This window comes from Triticum aestivum, chromosome 1A, assembly GCF_018294505.1.
Source record: "Triticum aestivum cultivar Chinese Spring chromosome 1A, IWGSC CS RefSeq v2.1, whole genome shotgun sequence".
Lineage (NCBI taxonomy): Eukaryota > Viridiplantae > Streptophyta > Magnoliopsida > Poales > Poaceae > Triticum > Triticum aestivum.
Window position 1 is genome coordinate 578,990,001 of NC_057794.1, and position 18,366 is coordinate 579,008,366.

General features: G+C 46.1%; 3 protein-coding genes across 5 annotated transcripts in view; 2 read left to right on the plus strand and 1 right to left on the minus strand.

Annotated features, from left to right (window-relative positions):
* The window catches only part of LOC123069482 (peroxisomal membrane protein PEX14), a 14,341-nt gene extending 349 nt beyond the window's left edge, over positions 1-13,992 (plus strand). Inside the window, exons 2-6 of the mRNA XM_044492361.1 lie at positions 565-806; positions 892-937; positions 1,180-1,241; positions 13,770-13,814; positions 13,894-13,992. Of these exons, the coding sequence (XP_044348296.1) occupies positions 565-806; positions 892-937; positions 1,180-1,241; positions 13,770-13,814; positions 13,894-13,974 (476 nt within the window). The 3' untranslated portion in view covers positions 13,975-13,992. The remainder of the gene's footprint in view (positions 1-564; positions 807-891; positions 938-1,179; positions 1,242-13,769; positions 13,815-13,893) is intronic.
* Positions 13,993-16,910: 2,918 nt separating this feature from the next.
* On the minus strand, positions 16,911-18,233 carry LOC123069467 (F-box/FBD/LRR-repeat protein At5g22700). The gene is made up of 2 exons (XM_044492341.1): positions 17,190-18,233; positions 16,911-17,086 (listed from the first exon to the last, which is right to left on the minus strand). Exon 1 carries the CDS (start codon positions 18,194-18,196, stop codon positions 17,612-17,614), a length of 585 nt encoding a protein of 194 aa, XP_044348276.1. The 5' UTR covers positions 18,197-18,233; the 3' UTR covers positions 16,911-17,086; positions 17,190-17,611.
* The window catches only part of LOC123069456 (peroxisomal membrane protein PEX14), a 5,675-nt gene continuing 5,432 nt past the window's right edge, over positions 18,124-18,366 (plus strand). For 2 of the 3 annotated variants that reach the window (XM_044492329.1, XM_044492321.1), the window contains exon 1: positions 18,124-18,353. In XM_044492329.1, the coding sequence (XP_044348264.1) occupies positions 18,305-18,353 (49 nt within the window). In that variant the 5' untranslated portion in view covers positions 18,124-18,304. The remainder of the gene's footprint in view (positions 18,354-18,366) is intronic. The other variant, XM_044492332.1, reaches the window with a different exon arrangement.

Below are 18,366 nucleotides of genomic sequence, written 5' to 3' on the forward strand. Positions count from 1 at the left end.
CCCCTCTCCCTCTCCATCTCTGTCTCGCTTGGTTCCGCCGCCGGTTGCTGCTGAGTGCTGGCATGCCGCCGCAGCTAGAATTCGCACTGGCTGCTTGGTCAGCTCAGAAGCTGCTCATGGTAGTACTAATTCGTCCATTGATCCTCCGAGTTCTCGTTGCTGCGGCGAGCCGGCGACAGACCAGTGACGGGGCTACTATGGTAGTGTTAGGTTGGTACGATCGATCTGTGGCGACAGAGCAGGGGGCGCCATGGCTCTGGCTATCGGCTTCTGCTGGTCTGGTTGCCCATGCATCCACCTGATTAGTCTAATCGTTTTGAACTATTCAGTATTGTTCAGAACAATTCATGATTTCGTTCAGACATCCCTGTTCAAACTGGCGCGCAGACTAACTTAGGTTAGCATTCATTCTTGTGCGTAGATACCCTCGTAATATTCCGAGTGACCGTCGTACACTGTGTGTGCTGCCACATTACCGTATACATTTTTGCCTCTGCCGGTGTTTCATCATGATCGGCGGAGAAATCAAGCTGAGTATTGAAACTAAGTTTGCCCTCACTTTAGGTAGCTCAGAAGCTGCTGCTCATGGGAGTACTACTTCGCAAGACACGAAAGAGCAGGAGGAGATGAAAGGAGAAGCGGCTGTTGTGACCTCTGAACCGGTGAGGGAGGAACTGGTCCAGAGTGCCATTAGTTTTCTGAGTCACCCCAAAGTCGTGGCATCTTCCGATGTCCAGAGGCGTTCCTTCCTGGAAAATAAAGGGCTCACCGTGGACGAAATTGAAGAAGCATTTCGTCGTTTACTTGTAAGTTTTTTTTCTTTCACCATCTACTTGTCCCTGGTTATTCTCAACTTGCTGTTTTCATTAACGTCACTTTTGTAATTTGCAGAGCCCACCTTCAAACTCTACAAACTCAAATATGTGTGAATCTCAAGGTATGTGAGAACAGTCAGTTTACTAGTGATTCTAAGGCCTCCGGGTTTAGTTCTAATTTGATGTCACCGTGGATCCTGTCAAGATTATTGATAGCTTTTCGGTTTGTTTTTCTGTATAAGTAAATGGGGGTTCCATATCAACTTCCCCTTTCAGTTGTATCTTCAGTTCAGCACTGCTCTAAATGGCTTCATCAAAAGTTCAAAACATTCTTTTTTCTGACATTCCTACTTTAATTTTGTAGGAAGTCCTGATCCTGAAACTGTAACCCCTGTGGTGCCCCGGCACCCAAAATCATATATGGAGGTTCGCTATCTTGAGCGTCCTAGACCATCCGATCCAACTTATACCCAACGCTCCATCTGTTAGCAAACCCCGTGCATCATTTGCTGGATTGAAGCCTCAATTGGCTGGTTCCTCATAACTGCTACGTGCGCATGCATGGCCTGGTGGTCGTTCCTTTTTTTACGGGATGGGCCCGGTGGTACTTCTTTCAAAAAAATTGTATGCTTCCTACTTATAGGCTCCGTACAATTAGTTTGCTTCCAAGATTGATGCATCATTTCATTTCATCTAAAAAAAGGATTGATGCATCATGTTGTCCACCTGATTTATTTCTTTATTTTAGGTATTCTATTTTGAGCCAACCATATTTGCTTCCATCAACTTAATAATATGCGTCATGAGCGTACAACCAAATTTGTTTCGATTTAATGAAAAATGTGTGATTATAAATGTTTATTTTGCTTCCAACCGAGCACCAATTTATTTCTATCGACTCATCGATTTGTTTCCGCTGCAACTCATAATATATTTGCTTCCACTCAAAAATAAATTGGTTTCCACTGTAGCTATACATTGTTTCCACAAAAAACAAAAGTTTGCTTCCAAAGAAAAGGGAATCTCTGCTTCCATGAAACCAAAGTATAAATACAATCACAACACATTACAACAAAATATGATACAATATTCAGGCCTAATATATCTGCCGGGAATCCCTGGATATTGTCTTGGGCTGCACCATGAAACTTGCTTCGATCTACATTTTGTGGATGTTAGGGCATGTACAATGGTTGATAAGACAGTCTTATCTTAAATCTTGCATGTAATTTAGAGATGACAAAAAGCAATGTCTACAATGGTTCATCTCTTAGCCTTATCTTCAATAACTAGTCATTCCTAAAATATAGTGAGACAAATTATGCTAAGAGATTATCTCTTGTCTTCTCTTAAATAAGAGAAGGCAATCCTTTTCTTATGAGTTCTTTCTCCTCCACCTCATCATTCATCCTAGGTGGCACTCCTAAGATAGCACCATTGTACATGCCTTTATAGAAACTTGCTTCCATCTCGGAAGTGTGGATATTATACAAATATTTTGCTTCCACGGTGAAACTTGCTTCCATCTACAGTGAATTCGCCTCCATGGCAAACAAACTTATTGTGATTTTACAGATTTTACTAAAAGAAATTTGTACTTATGTGATGGTATGCTTACTTTAGAAACATCAAACTGTCGCTTCCATCGACTAGATAATTCTCTTTAACCAAATAAGACATTCCTTTAGGAATGAACCATAATCATGAGTATACATGCTTCAAAATACATGAATGTGTTTCCTGTTTGCTTAAAAATGCACAAAATTATTCATCCATAATTCCATGGACGTACTACATGCTCAAACAATCTGGTAACTCCTGCTAGCTTGCTACTTGCTACTTGCTACAGTGAATTCGGCTCCATGGCAAACAAACTTATTGTGATTTTACAGATTTTACTAAAAGAATTTGTACTTATGTGATGGTATGCTTACTTTTACGGAACATTAACGCCCACACGTGTGGGCGTTTGCATCTCACCCACACGCGTGGATCTGGGTCCGTTTGTGGGTGCACGAATCTTGGCGTGTTTGTGGTGCCACGTAGGACTAGGCTGGTGTGTGGGCATTCATCGGGTCGCCCACACGTCCGTTTCACCACACGGAGGGGCCGGTGTGGGCGTTTAGCAGTTAGCCTACACGTCAGTTTTCACTCACGCACAGGGGCTGATGTGTGGGCGTTTATCAGTTCGTCCACACGCCCGTCTCCTATCCTTCACCCAAAGCTGTCACTTGCCATGTGTTTTGCAGGGTACATGACAACTGCCCTAGTGTGCTTGTAAGCAGATGACAACTCTCTCTTTTACCCGCCCATGTTAGTTTGCTATGTGTTCTATAGGGTACATGGCAAGTGCCCTAGTGTGGTTGTAAGTAGATGGCAACTCTCTCTTTATCCCGAACATGTTATTTTCCTATGTCTTTTTGTAGCGCTACATGGCAACTGCCTAGTATTAGTAGGTGGCAACTCCTAAAGTTTTCAAATCATGGCAACTATAGTAAATCAGACCATACATGGCAACTGTCTAGTGTTAGTAGGTGGCAACTCCTAAAGTTTTCAAATCATGGCAACAGTAGTAACCAGACCATACATGGCAACAGCTGCATTTGTCCTAAAAATGGCATCTGACACTTGACCTGAGATGGCAATTGCAGTTGAGCAACCATGGCAAATGTAGTTGTCAGACATTGCAATTGTAGTACAACAACATGGCAACTGCAGTACAACAACATGGCAACTACAATTAAACGGACATTAAAGAGGGTCCGGACCATGGCAACTGCGGGGATGCGTGGTGACTGTCACGCGGGGCGTGCGGGGCCGTGAGGTAGGTGGCTGAGAGAGGTCATGTGGGCGTTATCTATTTTGCCCACACGTAGGCGTGTGAGAGGGACCACGAGGAAAAAAAGAGACATGTGGGCATTACTTATTTTGCCCACACGTAGGCGTGTGGGCTGATCTTCTTAGACACCACACAAAACGTGTGGGCAGACCCCTTAACGCCCACACGTGTGGCAGTTATCGTCGTCCTACTTTTAAAAACATTAAAATGTCGCTTCCATCGACTAGATAATTCTCTTTAACCAAATAAGACATTCCTTTAGGAATGAACCATAATCATGAGTATACATGCTTCAAAGACATGAATGTGTTTCCTGTTTGCTTAAAAATGCACAAAATTATTCATCCATAATGCTGGTGCCTCTGCCAGCAGCCGGTGTCGACAAACCTCCCCCCAACGTCGCCACCTCGCCGCCACCGCCCATTTGCCGGTGCCTCTGCTAGCAGCCGGTGCCGACAGACCTCCCCCCAACGTCGTCACCTTGCCGTCGGGGCATCAAAACTTCTCACCCCCACCTCCCGATGCCGCCACGAGCAGGAAGCCACCTCGCCGCCCCGGCCAGCTCCTTCGTCCTGACGTCGGCACACTCGTCGGCCACCGGCACGCCAGCCACCTGGTCCAAGGGAGGCACACGTCTCTTCGCCGGCCAACTCCTTCGTCGACGCCCGCAAGCTGTTTGACAGTTTGCCAAGGTACAAACTAGACTCCGCTGATGAGATCTTTTTCCACAGTTTCCTTTTGCGACTCCGACGATTCCTCGTCCAATGATGAGGAGGAGATCTTGGCTGCTGCGTTGGTCCATCACCACCTTAGTAGCCAGCGGCCGTTGTTCCGTGGCTCGATCCCGGGGCACCTTCCGGCCGTTGGTTACCAATTTGTCCAGTGATCTTCCGAGATTTCATTGCTGAGTAGAGTTACCCTGGATAGTGAGTGTTAGGTTCACCTGATTGATCTTTGGTCACAGAGGAGGGCACCAGGGCAATAGGCTGTCTCTCGTCGTCTGCTGCTCTGGTTGCCGATACTTTCACGGTTTCACCTGATTAGCCTAATTTTTTTGAACTATGAGTATTGCTTGGAGTATCTAAGACATCCTGTTAGAACCATTTGTTTCAACTGTCGCGCAGTGGACTGCATGATAATAGACTAATTTAAGTTAACACTCCTGTGCATTAATAATATCCTCATAATATACTGAATGAGTGTCGCACGCTGGGCTGCCCCATTATCCGATATAATTTTGCCTCTGACGGTGTTTCTTGATGCTCGGCGAAAAAATCAGACTGAGCATTGAACTTAATTTCACCTTCACTTTAGGTTGCTCAGAAGCTACTAATGGTGCTCCGCAAGGTGCAAAGGAGCAGGAAGGCATAAGAGGGGAAGCGACTGTCCCGACCTCTGAACCTGCAAGGGAGGAGCTGGTTCAGAGCGCCGTTACTTTTCTGAGACACCCGAAAGTTGTGGCCTCTTCTGATGTCCAGAGGCGTTCCTTCCTGGAAAATAAAGGGCTCACCATGGACGAAATCAAACAAATTCGACGTTTACTCGTTGAGTTCCGCTTCGGTACAACCCCGCTACACAAGACGTATAAGGGTAGTATCGTCTTCCGAGAGGAACGTATACCCACCTCCGTATGGTCTCCTACCGGACATACACATACTTTATTTTGAGAATTGTACACATACTCGTTTACAACAGCTGATCGCCTTCCCCTCTGGTGTGGGCCGGCCCATTTTACACTTTTTTGTGCATACTTTTTTTTTGCTAGGCCCAACATGTTGCATGGACGCGAAAGTCTTCTACCCTCTAGGTTAGGGTTTATCGCCTCTGGCGGCGTTACCGCCGCCTAGAGCTTTTTCTCCGGCGGATCGCCGTGCGCCTCTCTTCGCATCTTGGATCGCGAGTGGGAAGCATGGCGACAGGAGCAGGATCGTCCTCGGAGGGTTGGTCAGGGAAGAACTTGGAGGAGATGCTGCAACACTTGGACATCAAAGACGGCGAACTAGACGACGTGATCGTGGGGGTGGAGGAATCTAAGAAGTATGCAACAGATGCGAGATGGTTGGCGATCGCGAAGGTAAACACGACCCGGATCTTCAGCGCATCCGCTATGTTTGAGACCATGAAATCGATCTGGAGTCTAGCACATGTGCCGCAGTACAGGGAGGCAGGGGAAAACCTATTTATTTTTCAGATGTTTTGCCTGGGAGATTGGAAGAAAGTTGTCCATGGAGGTCAGTGGCTGTTTAGGGGGATGGGGATGCTGATTGAAGATTATGATGGTAAGCAAGATCCGGAATCTGTCAATTTTGATGGCCTGTTTGTCTGGGCACAAATACACAATATACCGGAGCTCTACCGGAAACTTGAAGTTGTTGATCAGCTAGCTAGACGTATTGGACGGGTGAAGGAAACACAACTATCTCCAAGGCTTTTCTATGAAGGTAACTACGTCCGAATCCGGGCTAGGGTTCTGGTGGATAAACCGCTCACGAGGGTTATTCCGTTGAACGTGGTGGGTGAGGGCAGGAAACTCCTCCCTGTCAAGTACGAGAAGATACTGTACTTCTGTCAAATTTATGGACTCATGGGTCATAATCATGAGGAGTGTGGAGATGGAGTTTGGGAGGCCAAGGACAAGCAATGGGGAAGCTGGATGCTGGCACAGAGACGGGAGATAGTACAGGAGCAGCAAGGAGGAGGCCGAGCCTCGCGGGGTGGTCGCTTTGGAGGTCGTGGAAGAGGAAGATCAGGAAGGGGTGCACCACGGCCTCGGCAAACTTCACCTGCTCGTAAACGCTCGTCTCAGGAGGCTGGGCTGGATTCGGGAGCAGAAGATGGAGAGGAAGATGATGTGACTAGTCCGCTGAAATCGTCTGCTACAAAGGGGAAGGATCATGAAGGAGGACAGGGGGCTCGCAGAAATCTGAGTTTCGCATCGGTTGGAAACAATCCGGATGAACACCAGCAGAAACAGGGCGTGACTGGGAGCTCTGACACCGGCCGTGGGGTAGTTCCGGGCCTAGACCTGGCACTTACGGCAGTACCCCCACCACCTCCAACATATGTGTCCCCCCGAGATGCCAAGAAAGCGAAGAAATCAGCATCACCATTGAAGCAAAACTCAGACAAGACGGCGTTATTGGCGGGCTCCGACTCGGGGCGCCACCAGGCCCAATGAAAATTTTAAGCTGGAACTGTCGTGGGATAGGCGATCCCACGACAGTTCGTGAGTTATGTGATCTCGTGGAGATCAGTTCGCCATCTATCTTGTGTTTAGTTGAAACCCAATTACAGAAGAGTCGTGTTGAAGGTTTGCGTACGTCGTTAGGGTATGATTTCAGCTTTGGTGTCGGTAGTAGTGGTCGTAGTGGTGGTCTTTGTATTTTTTGGAAAAACACTTTGGATGTTTCAATAAAGAATTTTTCGGAGTATCGCGTGGATGCCTGGGTCACTGAACCGGGCAAGGAGCAATGGAGATTGACATGTTTCTATGGTGAAGCTACCAGGAGCCTTCGGTATAAAACGTGGGACACCATGAAGCGTTTGAGGGGAGAGAGCACACTCCCATGGATGTGTATTGGGGACTTTAATGAGATATTGAGGCCCGAAGAGCAGCATGGACCAAATGAGCGCGACAGCTCGCAGATTGATGCGTTCAGAAAAGCCATCAATATTTGCGGCTTAGCTGACCTGGGGTATCAGGGCTTGGACTGGACGTGGGAGAAGAAGGTTGCTGGAGGGAGCTACTGCCGCGTTCGCTTGGATAGAGCTCTGGCTTCATCGTGTTGGTCTGCCTTGTTTCCCTTCGCCTATGTTGAGCACCTTACAGCTGCAAAATCGGATCATAGTCCAATTCTTCTGGAGACTGAGTTGATTGACACAAGTATTCGGGCAAAACAAAAACAGTTCCGCTATGAATGCATGTGGGAAAGAGACCCAAGCTTTGGAGAAGTGTTACTCGATGCCTGGACTAATGCGGGGCGGGCTCAAAGTGTTTCTGCGCTCTCTCATAAGCTGACTGCGGTGGCCGGGAAACTACAGAGTTGGGGCCGGGCATCTTTTGGCGCGGTGCGATCCGAACTGCGTCACCTCCGCACACAACTGGAGGAGCTGCGCTCGCTACCCAGCCGCGTGGGGCCATCGGCTGAGGAAGATCGGGTCGAAGCCCGTATGGTCGAGCTTTGTCTACGGGAGGAAATCATGTGGCGTCAGAGGGCGCGTATTCAGTGGCTAGCGGAAGGAGACAGTAACACGAAATTTTTTCATCGTAAAGCTAGCGCCCGGAAGGCAAAGAACCGGATAGTGGAGTTGCAGCAACCTGATGGAACCATGTGTAAGGAGGAGCAGGAGATGGCTGGTATAGCTACTTCTTTTTACAGTAATCTCTACGCCTCTGAATGTACGGTGGGCATTGAGGAGGTCCTCTCCCATATACCTACCAGGGTAGATGCACCCATGAACATATCTCTGGACGCACAGTACAGTAAGACCGAGGTGAAAGCGGCCTTGTTCCAGATGTTTCCGACAAAGGTCCCAGGGCCAGACGGTTTCCCGGCACATTTCTTTTAGAGGCATTGGGAGCTCTGTGGTGATGAGGTTACTGAGATGATGCTTCGAGTTCTTAATGGAGAAGATTCTCCACAGGAGATAAACAAGACGTTCATTGTTTTAATTCCCAAGATTGCTAGCCCAAAAAATTTAGCACAGTTTCGACCGATAAGCCTCTGCAATGTGATCTTTAAGATTGCATCAAAGGTGTTGGCTAATCGGCTCAAGCTTATTCTCCCCGATATCATCTCCGAGGAACAGTCAGCATTTGTTCCAGGGCGTCTCATTACTGACAATTTCATATCTGCCTATGAGTGTCTGCACTATATGAAATCTAGGAAGCTCAAGAGTAACAGGTTCTGTGCTTTGAAGCTTGATATGATGAAAGCCTACGATCGGCTCGAGTGGAATTATCTGGAGAAGGTTATGCTCAAGTTGGGGATCAGCCCACAGTTTACACAAACAGTAATGAGGTGTGTATCATCGGTTTCCTTCTCTGTTATCTTTAATGGTGGTAAGCAAGAGGAGTTCAGGCCCTCTCGTGGACTCAGGCAGGGTGATCCCATATCGCCATATCTCTTCCTATTGGCCGCCGAAGGCCTCTCTTGCTTACTGAAATCCACAACGCCAGGTGAGAGCATCAATGGTATAAAAGTGGCACCGGGAGCCCCTCAGGTAAACCACCTCCTTTTTGCAGATGATAGCCCGCTATTCTTTGATGCCACATCTGATATGGCCAACAGAGTTGAGAGTCTCTTGCAAAGGTATTGCCTAGCTTCCGGACAGCGCATCAATAAGGAGAAGTCCTCGATATTCTTTAGTAAAGGTTGTTCGGAAGGAGTGAGGCAGGAAATCAAACAAATCCTCTCAGTCCAGAATGAGAAATTGTCTGAAAAATACCTTGGCCTCCCGGCGGATGTTGGCAGATCAAAGGAAGGGTCCTTTAAGTATCTTAAAGATAGGATATGGAAGCAAGTGCAGGGCTGGATGGAGAAGGCACTTTTGTGGGAGGGAAAGAGGTGCTTATCAAGTCAGTTGCCCAAGCAATCCCGACGTACTCAATGGCGTGTTTCAAGTTACCACGAGGCCTGTGTCAACACATCAATGGCCTCTTGAGGAAATTCTGGTGGGGATCCAAAAAGGGCGAGAGGAAGACCGTGTGGGTTTCTTGGGATGTGATGACACAACCAAAGTTTATGGGAGGTATGGGGTTTCGTGATATCGAGCTTTTTAACCTTGCTTTGCTAGCCAGACAAGCCTGGCGGCTACTCCAGGAACCAAACTCTCTCAGTGCACGCATCCTCAAGGCTGTGTACTACCCTTCGGCTTCAATCCTTGAAGCTGAGCTGGGGAAGAATCCGTCACAGGTCTGGCGCTCTTTGGTTGAAGGCAGAGACACGCTCAAGCTCGGGCTGATTAAGCGGATTGGATCCGGCGAGGACACTAATATTTGGGCTGATAACTGGATACCACGTGATTTTAAGCTGCGCCCGGTGTGCCCAAAAACTTTGAATCCCCCGCAGCTTGTCTCGGGTCTCATTAACCCTGTCACTTTTGCATGGGATATGGAGGCTCTGGATGAATATTTGTACCCAATGGACAAGGAGGCAATTCTTAATATCCCGCTTAGTTCTCGAGTTCGCCATGATTTCTGGTCATGGCACTATGAACGAAGGGGTGTCTTCACAGTGCGTTCGGCTTACAAGCTTCTGTCCGCCACCAAGCAGCAACGCACGGACTGGCTCGAGCACAATGATGGACACTCGCGGATTGAAGCAGATCGAGGATCCTGGGCGAAACTCTGGGGAGCGGCGGTCCCTTCGAAAGTTCGCGTCTTTGCTTGGAGATTGGCCAAATGCTCCATTCCCATAGGAGAAGTTCGAAAGCATAGAAGTATGGCCGATTCGGTGGAGTGCTCGCTTTGTCACGCAGCGGTGGATACGTGGCGCCATTCTCTCTTTGACTGCCGCATGGCATGTTGTGTTTGGGCTCTTGCTGATGAGGACCTCACAGATACAGTCATCTCCAACAGAAGGAAGATCCGAAGCTCTGGATGCTATGACTGGTAGATACCTTAAACACCGATGATCTGGCTCGTGTCCTTGTTACTATGTGGGCCATCTGGTGGGCACGGCGCCGAGCCATACATGATGACCAGTTTCAGAGCCCTTTATCCACCCATATCTTCGTAAACAAGTTCTTGGTAGAGTTGGAGATGTTACCAAAAAAGAGTGCACGCCAAAAGGAGCGGAATGCAAATCCTAGGGACCTGCATGTGAATGTCAGGGACGTGCATGTAAATACAAGAGTGCGGGCCGAGCCGGCGGCACGGATCGGGTGGCTCCCGCCCGAGAGCCATGATTTCAAAATCAATGTCGACGGGGGCTTCTCCAAGATAAGAGACCGGGCTGCCTCAGCTGCTGTCTGTAGGGACAAGGGGGGCAATTACATTGGAGCCTCAGCGATCATCTACGACGTCCGCCTCGATCCGACAATCCTTGAAGCCGAAGCATGCAATGAAGCTCTCTCACTTGCTGCCGATCTTCAGCTCCGGTCTGTTTGTGTAGCAACTGATTGCCTCGAGGTTGTAACGAATTTACTGGAGGAAGTTCCATGCAGATACTATCCTATCTTACAGGACATAAAACATCAGAGTAGACTTTTTAGCGACCTTAGTTTTATTCATGAAAATAGAAAGTACAATGGGCGCCATGTGTGGCTTAGTATTATGCGCGATATCATCTGTATCCCATTCTGTTTGAACGTTCAATAAAGGGTGCGGATTGCTCAAAAAAGAAAGTTTTGCTATAGTTCAAAAAATGTACACACATGGTATTCGAACACACAACCTCAAGGTTGACAACCACTCGTGCTAACCAACTGGGAGGCGTACGTTTCAGTATAACATGCACTTATCTACTTCCTTACTTCTTGTCCGCTGGTCGGTTTTTTATTTTACTTTGTTTGTTTTTCGGTTCTAGTTTCTTTTTTCCTTTTTTCTGTTTTAGTCAAATTCGTGAATTCACAAATCAGTGCACTATTTTCATTTTCATTTTTCTTTTCAAATCTCTGCGAACTTTTTTATAACAAATTTAGTAAAGTTTTTCAAAATCTCTTTTTTTTAAATTCACGAGCTTTTTCAAATTCGATGACCATTATTTCACAATCGATGAACCTTTTTTCAAACTCAATGAACTTTTTTCAAATTTGTGATTTTTTTTCAAATTGGTGAACTTCTTTTTTAAAAAATTGATGAACTTTTCTGACTTCTATGAACTTGTTTTCAGTATCGATGAACTTTTTTCCAAATCTATGACCTTTTCTTCGTTTTTAGTGAACTTTTTTGATTTCTTGCGACCTTACCTTATTTCCTGATTTTTTTTTCAACAGTACTAAAAAACCAGAGGGTTTTCCCTACCAGACCAACAGAAACTCGTGTGTGCCGTTTTTGACAAGTTTTCTAATTTTTTGGAGTTTTCTTGAGAAAAGGTCGATAAATGACCGAACGCGTCGCAATGTGCAAACGGATTCCAAATTCGATTGAACCAGGCATAGATGCCTTCCATGGGCATGCACCCTTGGCGAAAAAGGTTGGGGTCATTCCTCACATGTCCAAAAAAAAGCATGTTAGACAGAGGGTATTCGGGTAGGCCAAAAGGATCTGTTTGTGAACACCTAGTTTTTGACATCCATCAAATGGTCCTAATTTTTTCCATCACCCGGTATCACCAATTCATGCCGTCATGCCAAGTTGTTTTCGTTTTGCACAAGTTTTGTATTTTTTGGAGTTGTCTCGGTGAAAAAAGGTTGATAAATGGCCGGACGTGTCGCAACATGCAAACGTGTCCGAATTCATTCAAACCAGGCATGAACGAATACCATCGGCACACACGCTTGATGGAAAAATTTGGGGTCACTCCAACAAAATCCCATGTTAGACAGAGGGTGTTCGGGAGGTCAAGGGTCCGTTTGTGAACACCTGGTCTTTTACATCCGTCAAATGGCCCCAATTTTTTCCCATCACCTTGTATCATCAATTCATGCTACCATGCAAAGTCATTTTTATTTTGACAAGTTTTGTATTTTTCTGGAGTTTTCTCGGTGAAAAAAAGGCCGGTAAATGGCCAGATGTGTCGCAACATGCAAACGGTGTCCAAATTCATTTAAACCAGGCATGGACGCCTACTATGGGCACGCAGCCTTGGTGACAAAATTTACGATCATTTCTCATATGTACAACAAAAATCCATATGTTAGACAGAGGGTATTCGGGTAGGCCAGAAGGGTCCGTTTGTGAACACCTGGTATTTTACATCCGTCAAATGGCCTTAATTTATTTGCATCACCAATTCATGTCATCATGCCAGTTTGTTTTTGTTTTCGACAAATTTAGTATTTTCTGAAAAAAATTCGGTGAAAAAAGGTCAATAAATGACTGGACGTTTTGCAACGTGCAAGTTGCCCGAATTCATTCAAACTAGACATGGGTACCTACCATGCACACACACCCTTGGTGGCAAAAGTTGGGATCATTCCTCGCATGTACAAAAAAACATGTTAGACACAGAGTGTTCGGGTCTATTTGAAAACACTTTCTTTTTCGACGTCTTCAAATGCACTATTTTTTTCCATCACCTTGTATCGCCATTTCAAGCCACCATGCCAACTGGTACTCTCATAGGACAAGTTTTTGATATTTTTGAATTATTTCAGTCAATAACAGCCTATATAATGCCCACACGTGCGCGTAAGTCGTTCGAATCAGCCATGGATGCCTATTGTCCATGCCAGGCTCAAAAAAATTGTCCATGCTAGGCTACTGTAAAAAATTAGGGTCATTTGTCCATAGTGCAAAAAAAAACACCAGTTAAGAGTAGGGTGCCGGAGTAGCCCAGACGGCTGCATCCGTAAACACGTAGTTTTCTTAAATTTGATGTTTCTGTTATTTCAAATATGAAATTTCCATAATTACGAATTAACATGATCATATTTTGATGTTATAAAAATTTATTTTAAATTTATCAACAATTTTGGAATTTCAAATTATTTATGAAAAAATTAAAATATTAATAATTTTATAAAAATTGCTAATAAATTCACAACAGTTGCTGGAAATTGTGAACGAAAAAATAACTAAACTCAAGAAAGAAAAAAACAGATTAAAAAATGCGGCAGCCATGGCCCGACACACCGTCAGGTGCCTTTTGGGCCGACCCAACCATGCCACATCGTTGTGTAGAAGAGGAAGAAAAATGGAATTTAGACACAAGAGGTAAGCTGTCCCGCTTTGTTACTACTGTGACTGTTAATGGTATTTCTACGTAACACGCGGATAAGTAGCCGAAGCTCATTTAAAAAATGACCATCATGCCCTTTATTATGAAAGGGTATGGATCAAACTGTCATAATAAATTCACAACATATATGGAGGTTCTCTATCTTGAGCATCCTTTTTTTTTCTGTCACGAACTCATGCTAGGATATTAGCAATTTAGTTCAGTCTGAATATTTTGATATTGAACCAGAAGTTGTCTCTAAACTGTCATATTGGACTTAACACTTGACAGGTCATGGAAATGATACAGAGGGGAGAGCGGCCAGATGATATCCAGGTATTCTAAATTTCTATTTGTCTCTTAGTATTATTGCTGCAACAAGAGGACTCTGTAACGCTATTGTTTTGTGATATAGGATATTAATGATGAGCCACCAAACCCTGATCAGCCAATCTCGAAACCCAGTATGGCACCCAAGCCCAAGGTTTGCACTTGAAACTACTGGCTAATAAATGTTTCACAATATGCATTTGCCTTTTCTTTAGTCTCGCCGTCTTGGAGACAACGATGATGAATATAGAGTTTTACTTAGTATGTTCATGATGCCATCAGGCTTGCTCGAGAACTATGGTTGGCTCACATTTCTGTTGCTGTTGAAGAGCCATGGGACAAGCAAGTCAAACAAAGTTCCGGGCGGGATCTGAAAGCTCACCCAAGCAACTCCAGCGAATCGACGTCGGGGGTTCGAATTGATAGCGCCAGCCAGGCCACGGGATGCTGACGACAGAGCCTGCTATGGGCTCTGAAGCTCCTGTGGATGATGATGCCACCTCGCCGAAGCAGTAACTGCAGAAACACATACACGATGGCTGGATCAGGACAAGATGTGAAGTGGAGGAGAAGATTCGGATCTCAAGACCAGAGGCCTTTTTTCTAGAATGAGAGTTGCATTCTTTGCAGCATAAAGGTTTATGTAGGAAATGCAAGGTAAAACTACTGCTCCAACATTACCACAGGTTCATTTCATTTTCCAAACAGGCACTCTTCTTGCTTGGAATCATTGATCGGTGAATATATGCTCTGTAGTAGTTTGTATCATCGGTTCACCAACAAGTATAATGTTCCATCTCCAGCATTTATATCAGCAGAAAGCAAATTGCCAAGCAAATTATACTCTCACAACAGATGGAAGAGAGCAAGAAAGCGGCGACTTTATAAGCAGATTATACTCGATCTTCACTTCCTGACAGAGAATCAAACTCTTTCATCAGCAGGCCAAATAGAAGTTTGATCTTGAGTTGACAATATACTATTGCAAGAGGACATGCACTCCCTTCGCGAATGGCCAAATAGAAGGTGCTTACATCGCCTTTGTGTGAAGCCGATTCAAGATGGTGAACCCCATTTTAGCACCCTGGGAGATGCTAACTTTTGGAGATTACAGGTCCTAGAGATCGATCGCGCCTCCAAGTTACAGGTAACTTCTGCAAGTAATGTTTGTATGAGAGTTGAGGTGCTGAAGATTCACTGCTCTGGTGGGGCGCCTTTGTGAATTTCTGGACTAGAGTATCTAGATGGTCTCGACGAAGTCTGGCTGAAGGGTTCCTACAGCGACGAACTCAGGCAAGAGTAGCAACAGCAACTTTCCGAGCATAAACAAAAACCTGTCCTGAAGCTAGCATAGCGCCGCTTGTCCTGATAGGCTCTCTGTTCATGTGTTATTCTGTACTTGTAAATTGTAACAAGTCCTATAGGAGTGTGAACTTCTGACAAAGAAATTGCCCTTATGGTGTCTGTGTGTGTTCTGGCCACTTATATTTGCTATTTGTGGTTATTTCATTATCCTTTTTGACATAGTGGAGTTTTGTCATCTATATATGGTTGGAGAAATTGATTTAGCTGGGCATCCATGCGATGCGCGGGGACGAACAAAGTGCAAGTATGTGTACCCCAGTGCAATTGCCTCTGAAGAAAACAATTTTTTGGACAGCTTGCCAGTTTATCTGGCTGGTGATCCTCTTCTTGTTTGGAACAGTGAACTTGCTTGCGTGTGTTTATGTGATGGTAGGGAGATCCTGGAGAGAGATTAGTTAACCTGATTTTGTCAATGGCACCACTGCATTGGCCTTCCTAGGTTGCTGGTAGATTAACATGATTGATTTACCACATGTTTGGGGTCTACCAGTATTGCTTACGGTAATTCGGGGCGGTCGTGCAATGACCACAGCAAACAAAAACTAGAAATATTGTGTGTAGATAGATACTCTGTACTACTGATCCACTGACAAGTGCAATAATACATATGCACAATTGATACAATAACAGGTTCCATCTTCAGCAGTTACACCAGAATCCAACAAATTGCCAGACAGATTATGCGGTACAAGGAACTCTAGCAATGGATACAAAGGGGACAAAGAAAACGGCGACTCAACTCGGTCTTCCTGGCAAAGCATCAAGCCAAGAGTCAAAAGCAGTTCAACATCAGGACCATTCATGTTGGAAACAGAAATAGTTCCCTGCCTTCACAGTGAAACCCCTTTCTTCTCTTCGTTCTGACTAACAAGCGGCAGATCCGCCGGACACCAAACAGGTAAACAGCTGATGTAAACTGGAGACAACACACAATATTCTGAATGCGCAGCTAACTACAGCCCACACAAATCATGCCATTGGGCACGGGAAAAAACAAATTACCGATAGGACTTTTAGCCCCACGGGAAATCTGAGGAAGTGCTTGGCACACCAGATGGAGCAATACCGATACTCAGACCCATCAATTCGCGTGGCTTCCTAAAATCGGCTTAACAGATAACATCACACTTCACGTTCAGAAGCATGAAATTGTCACAAGTTGATTTTCTCATAAAATAAGTGCACATTGGCACAAGTTGATTTCAACAGAACTAACAAGTTAAATAGTATATTTAATTGTCACTAGATTCCAGGATAATACAAACTTAAACAAACTACAAACATGAGAAATAAACTTTTTTTAGGAGAAAGCATGAAATTGGTACGGATAATTCCTTTCAAAGGGATCAGCTAGATCCAAATCACGGACACAGAAATCCGTAAAACTGCCATGAAAATGATCCGTTGTAAAATGAAGCCGAGCACCTCCTGAGGCCTTCTTATCCAGTTGAAGCTTCTCACGTTGCCGTGTAAAAAACTCCTCTTTGAAATTACTATGATAAACCTGAAGAGTCATTAACTCTAGCACTCTCGCGTTTAGTAAAAAGAATGTGGCAAAGTCAACATCTGACTTGGTGCCCACATAATATCGCCAGTCAATTGTCTTCAGACGGATGTCAAGAGATCTTATTAGATTCTGGTGTTTACGGCGCCACAAATTCTTTTTCCCTGGCTTAATTGACTAACAAAACATAACCAAATGAAAAACGCCCAGTTCAGAACAATAAGCAGATCACATGAGAAATGAACACTATGAACCATTAAGGAAGAATTGTTACGTCAATGTACAGCCTTTCCAAGCAAGGAAAGCATCTCATCAAGTCAATAACAACATCCAAACTAAGAGCAATCATACGAACAGATAAAATCTTGACAGTGCGCACCGTCTCCGTCAAGCTATGAACACGCAATCCCTTCATGAAGCATGGAAGATGACATTATAAACCATCTATAAGTGCAGAAATTACATAATTCATCACCATAAGTGCAGAAATTGATCGAGAAGGAAAGTGGTACCTGAATAACTGTCGAGTATAGCGTGAGTGTGGTACTAAAATCATGTTGACTAAAATCAGATAAATGGGAAGATAGGCAGCCTAGGGTCTCCAATTTAGGTGCGGAGATTACCGATATATGCCGGGATTCAGCTGAGCCAAATAGGAGCAACTTTTCAAGACAAGGGGCATTCTCGATGATGACTTCCTCTAATCTGAGGTCTTCCCAATAAACTTCCACACCTATGCCTCTAAGGCTGATGGAGTTGATTCGGACACAACGGAAGCCAGAGCCGCGGCGAATCAGCAAGCACTCTAGAGCGGGGCAACCATCAATCATGGTTTGTAGTGAGGATTAGGATATGGTGACATTTTCAAGCCCGAGCTTGTTAAGCTTAGGGAAGAAAAGCGCTTGGGCCATGCTGTCAGGGATGTGGCACTCTCCTATGGTGGCGACGCCGAGGGTGTCGGAGAAGCGGAAGGCCGCTGCAGTACTACCGGTTGATACGGGAAGGTGTGTTTGGAGCTGCAGAGCTCAAGCTCGTGGAGGTTGTCGAGGGCAGGGGATCGAAGCCAGGCGTCGGCTCGGTCGCGGTGGAGGTGGTAGACGGTGACGCAGAAGCGGCGGCCGGGGCCGGGGTGGGTGGCGAGGATGCGCGACACGACGGAATCGAGCTGGTATTTCTTGTCGCAGAGCTCGTGATGGTCGAGGTTGAGCGGAGCGGAGCGCCAGAGGTGGCGCCACCGGGAGGAGAGGATCTGCGTGCGCGCGCCTTCCCTTGTGGGGAGGAGCGAGACGATGTCCCCGAGGACGCCGTCGGGGAGGCCGCTGATGCGGTCGCCGGCCCCGCCCCCTTCCGCTGCTTCCAGCGGCGGATCCGCCGTAGCTTCCGGGCCGCGCCCTTCTGCCGCCGACTTCCTCTTCTTCGAGCACGGGCCGCCCGCCTCCGAGCGTCGCCGGAGGGGCCGTTTGGAGGGCGAGGGAGGGAAAACGGAATGGGTATGGCAGCCCAGTAGAGCCCGGCCCATCCAAGAGTACAAGCGGGACCCGCACGTCAGTCACACGCACAAGTCCTCCCGAGTCCACCACCTCCTTCCCCTTCCCCCGATCTTATCCTCGGCGAAGCTGCTGCTCTAATGGCGGATCCGCCGTCGTCGTCCCCGGCCGACGAGGCGCGGGATCCAGGTCCGGCTCGCAC

Excerpts from the sequence above, each read along its gene's own strand:
- LOC123069467 (XM_044492341.1), bottom strand. The coding sequence starts at position 18,196 with ATGGGCCGGGCTCTACTGGGCTGCCATACCCATTCCGTTTTCCCTCCC.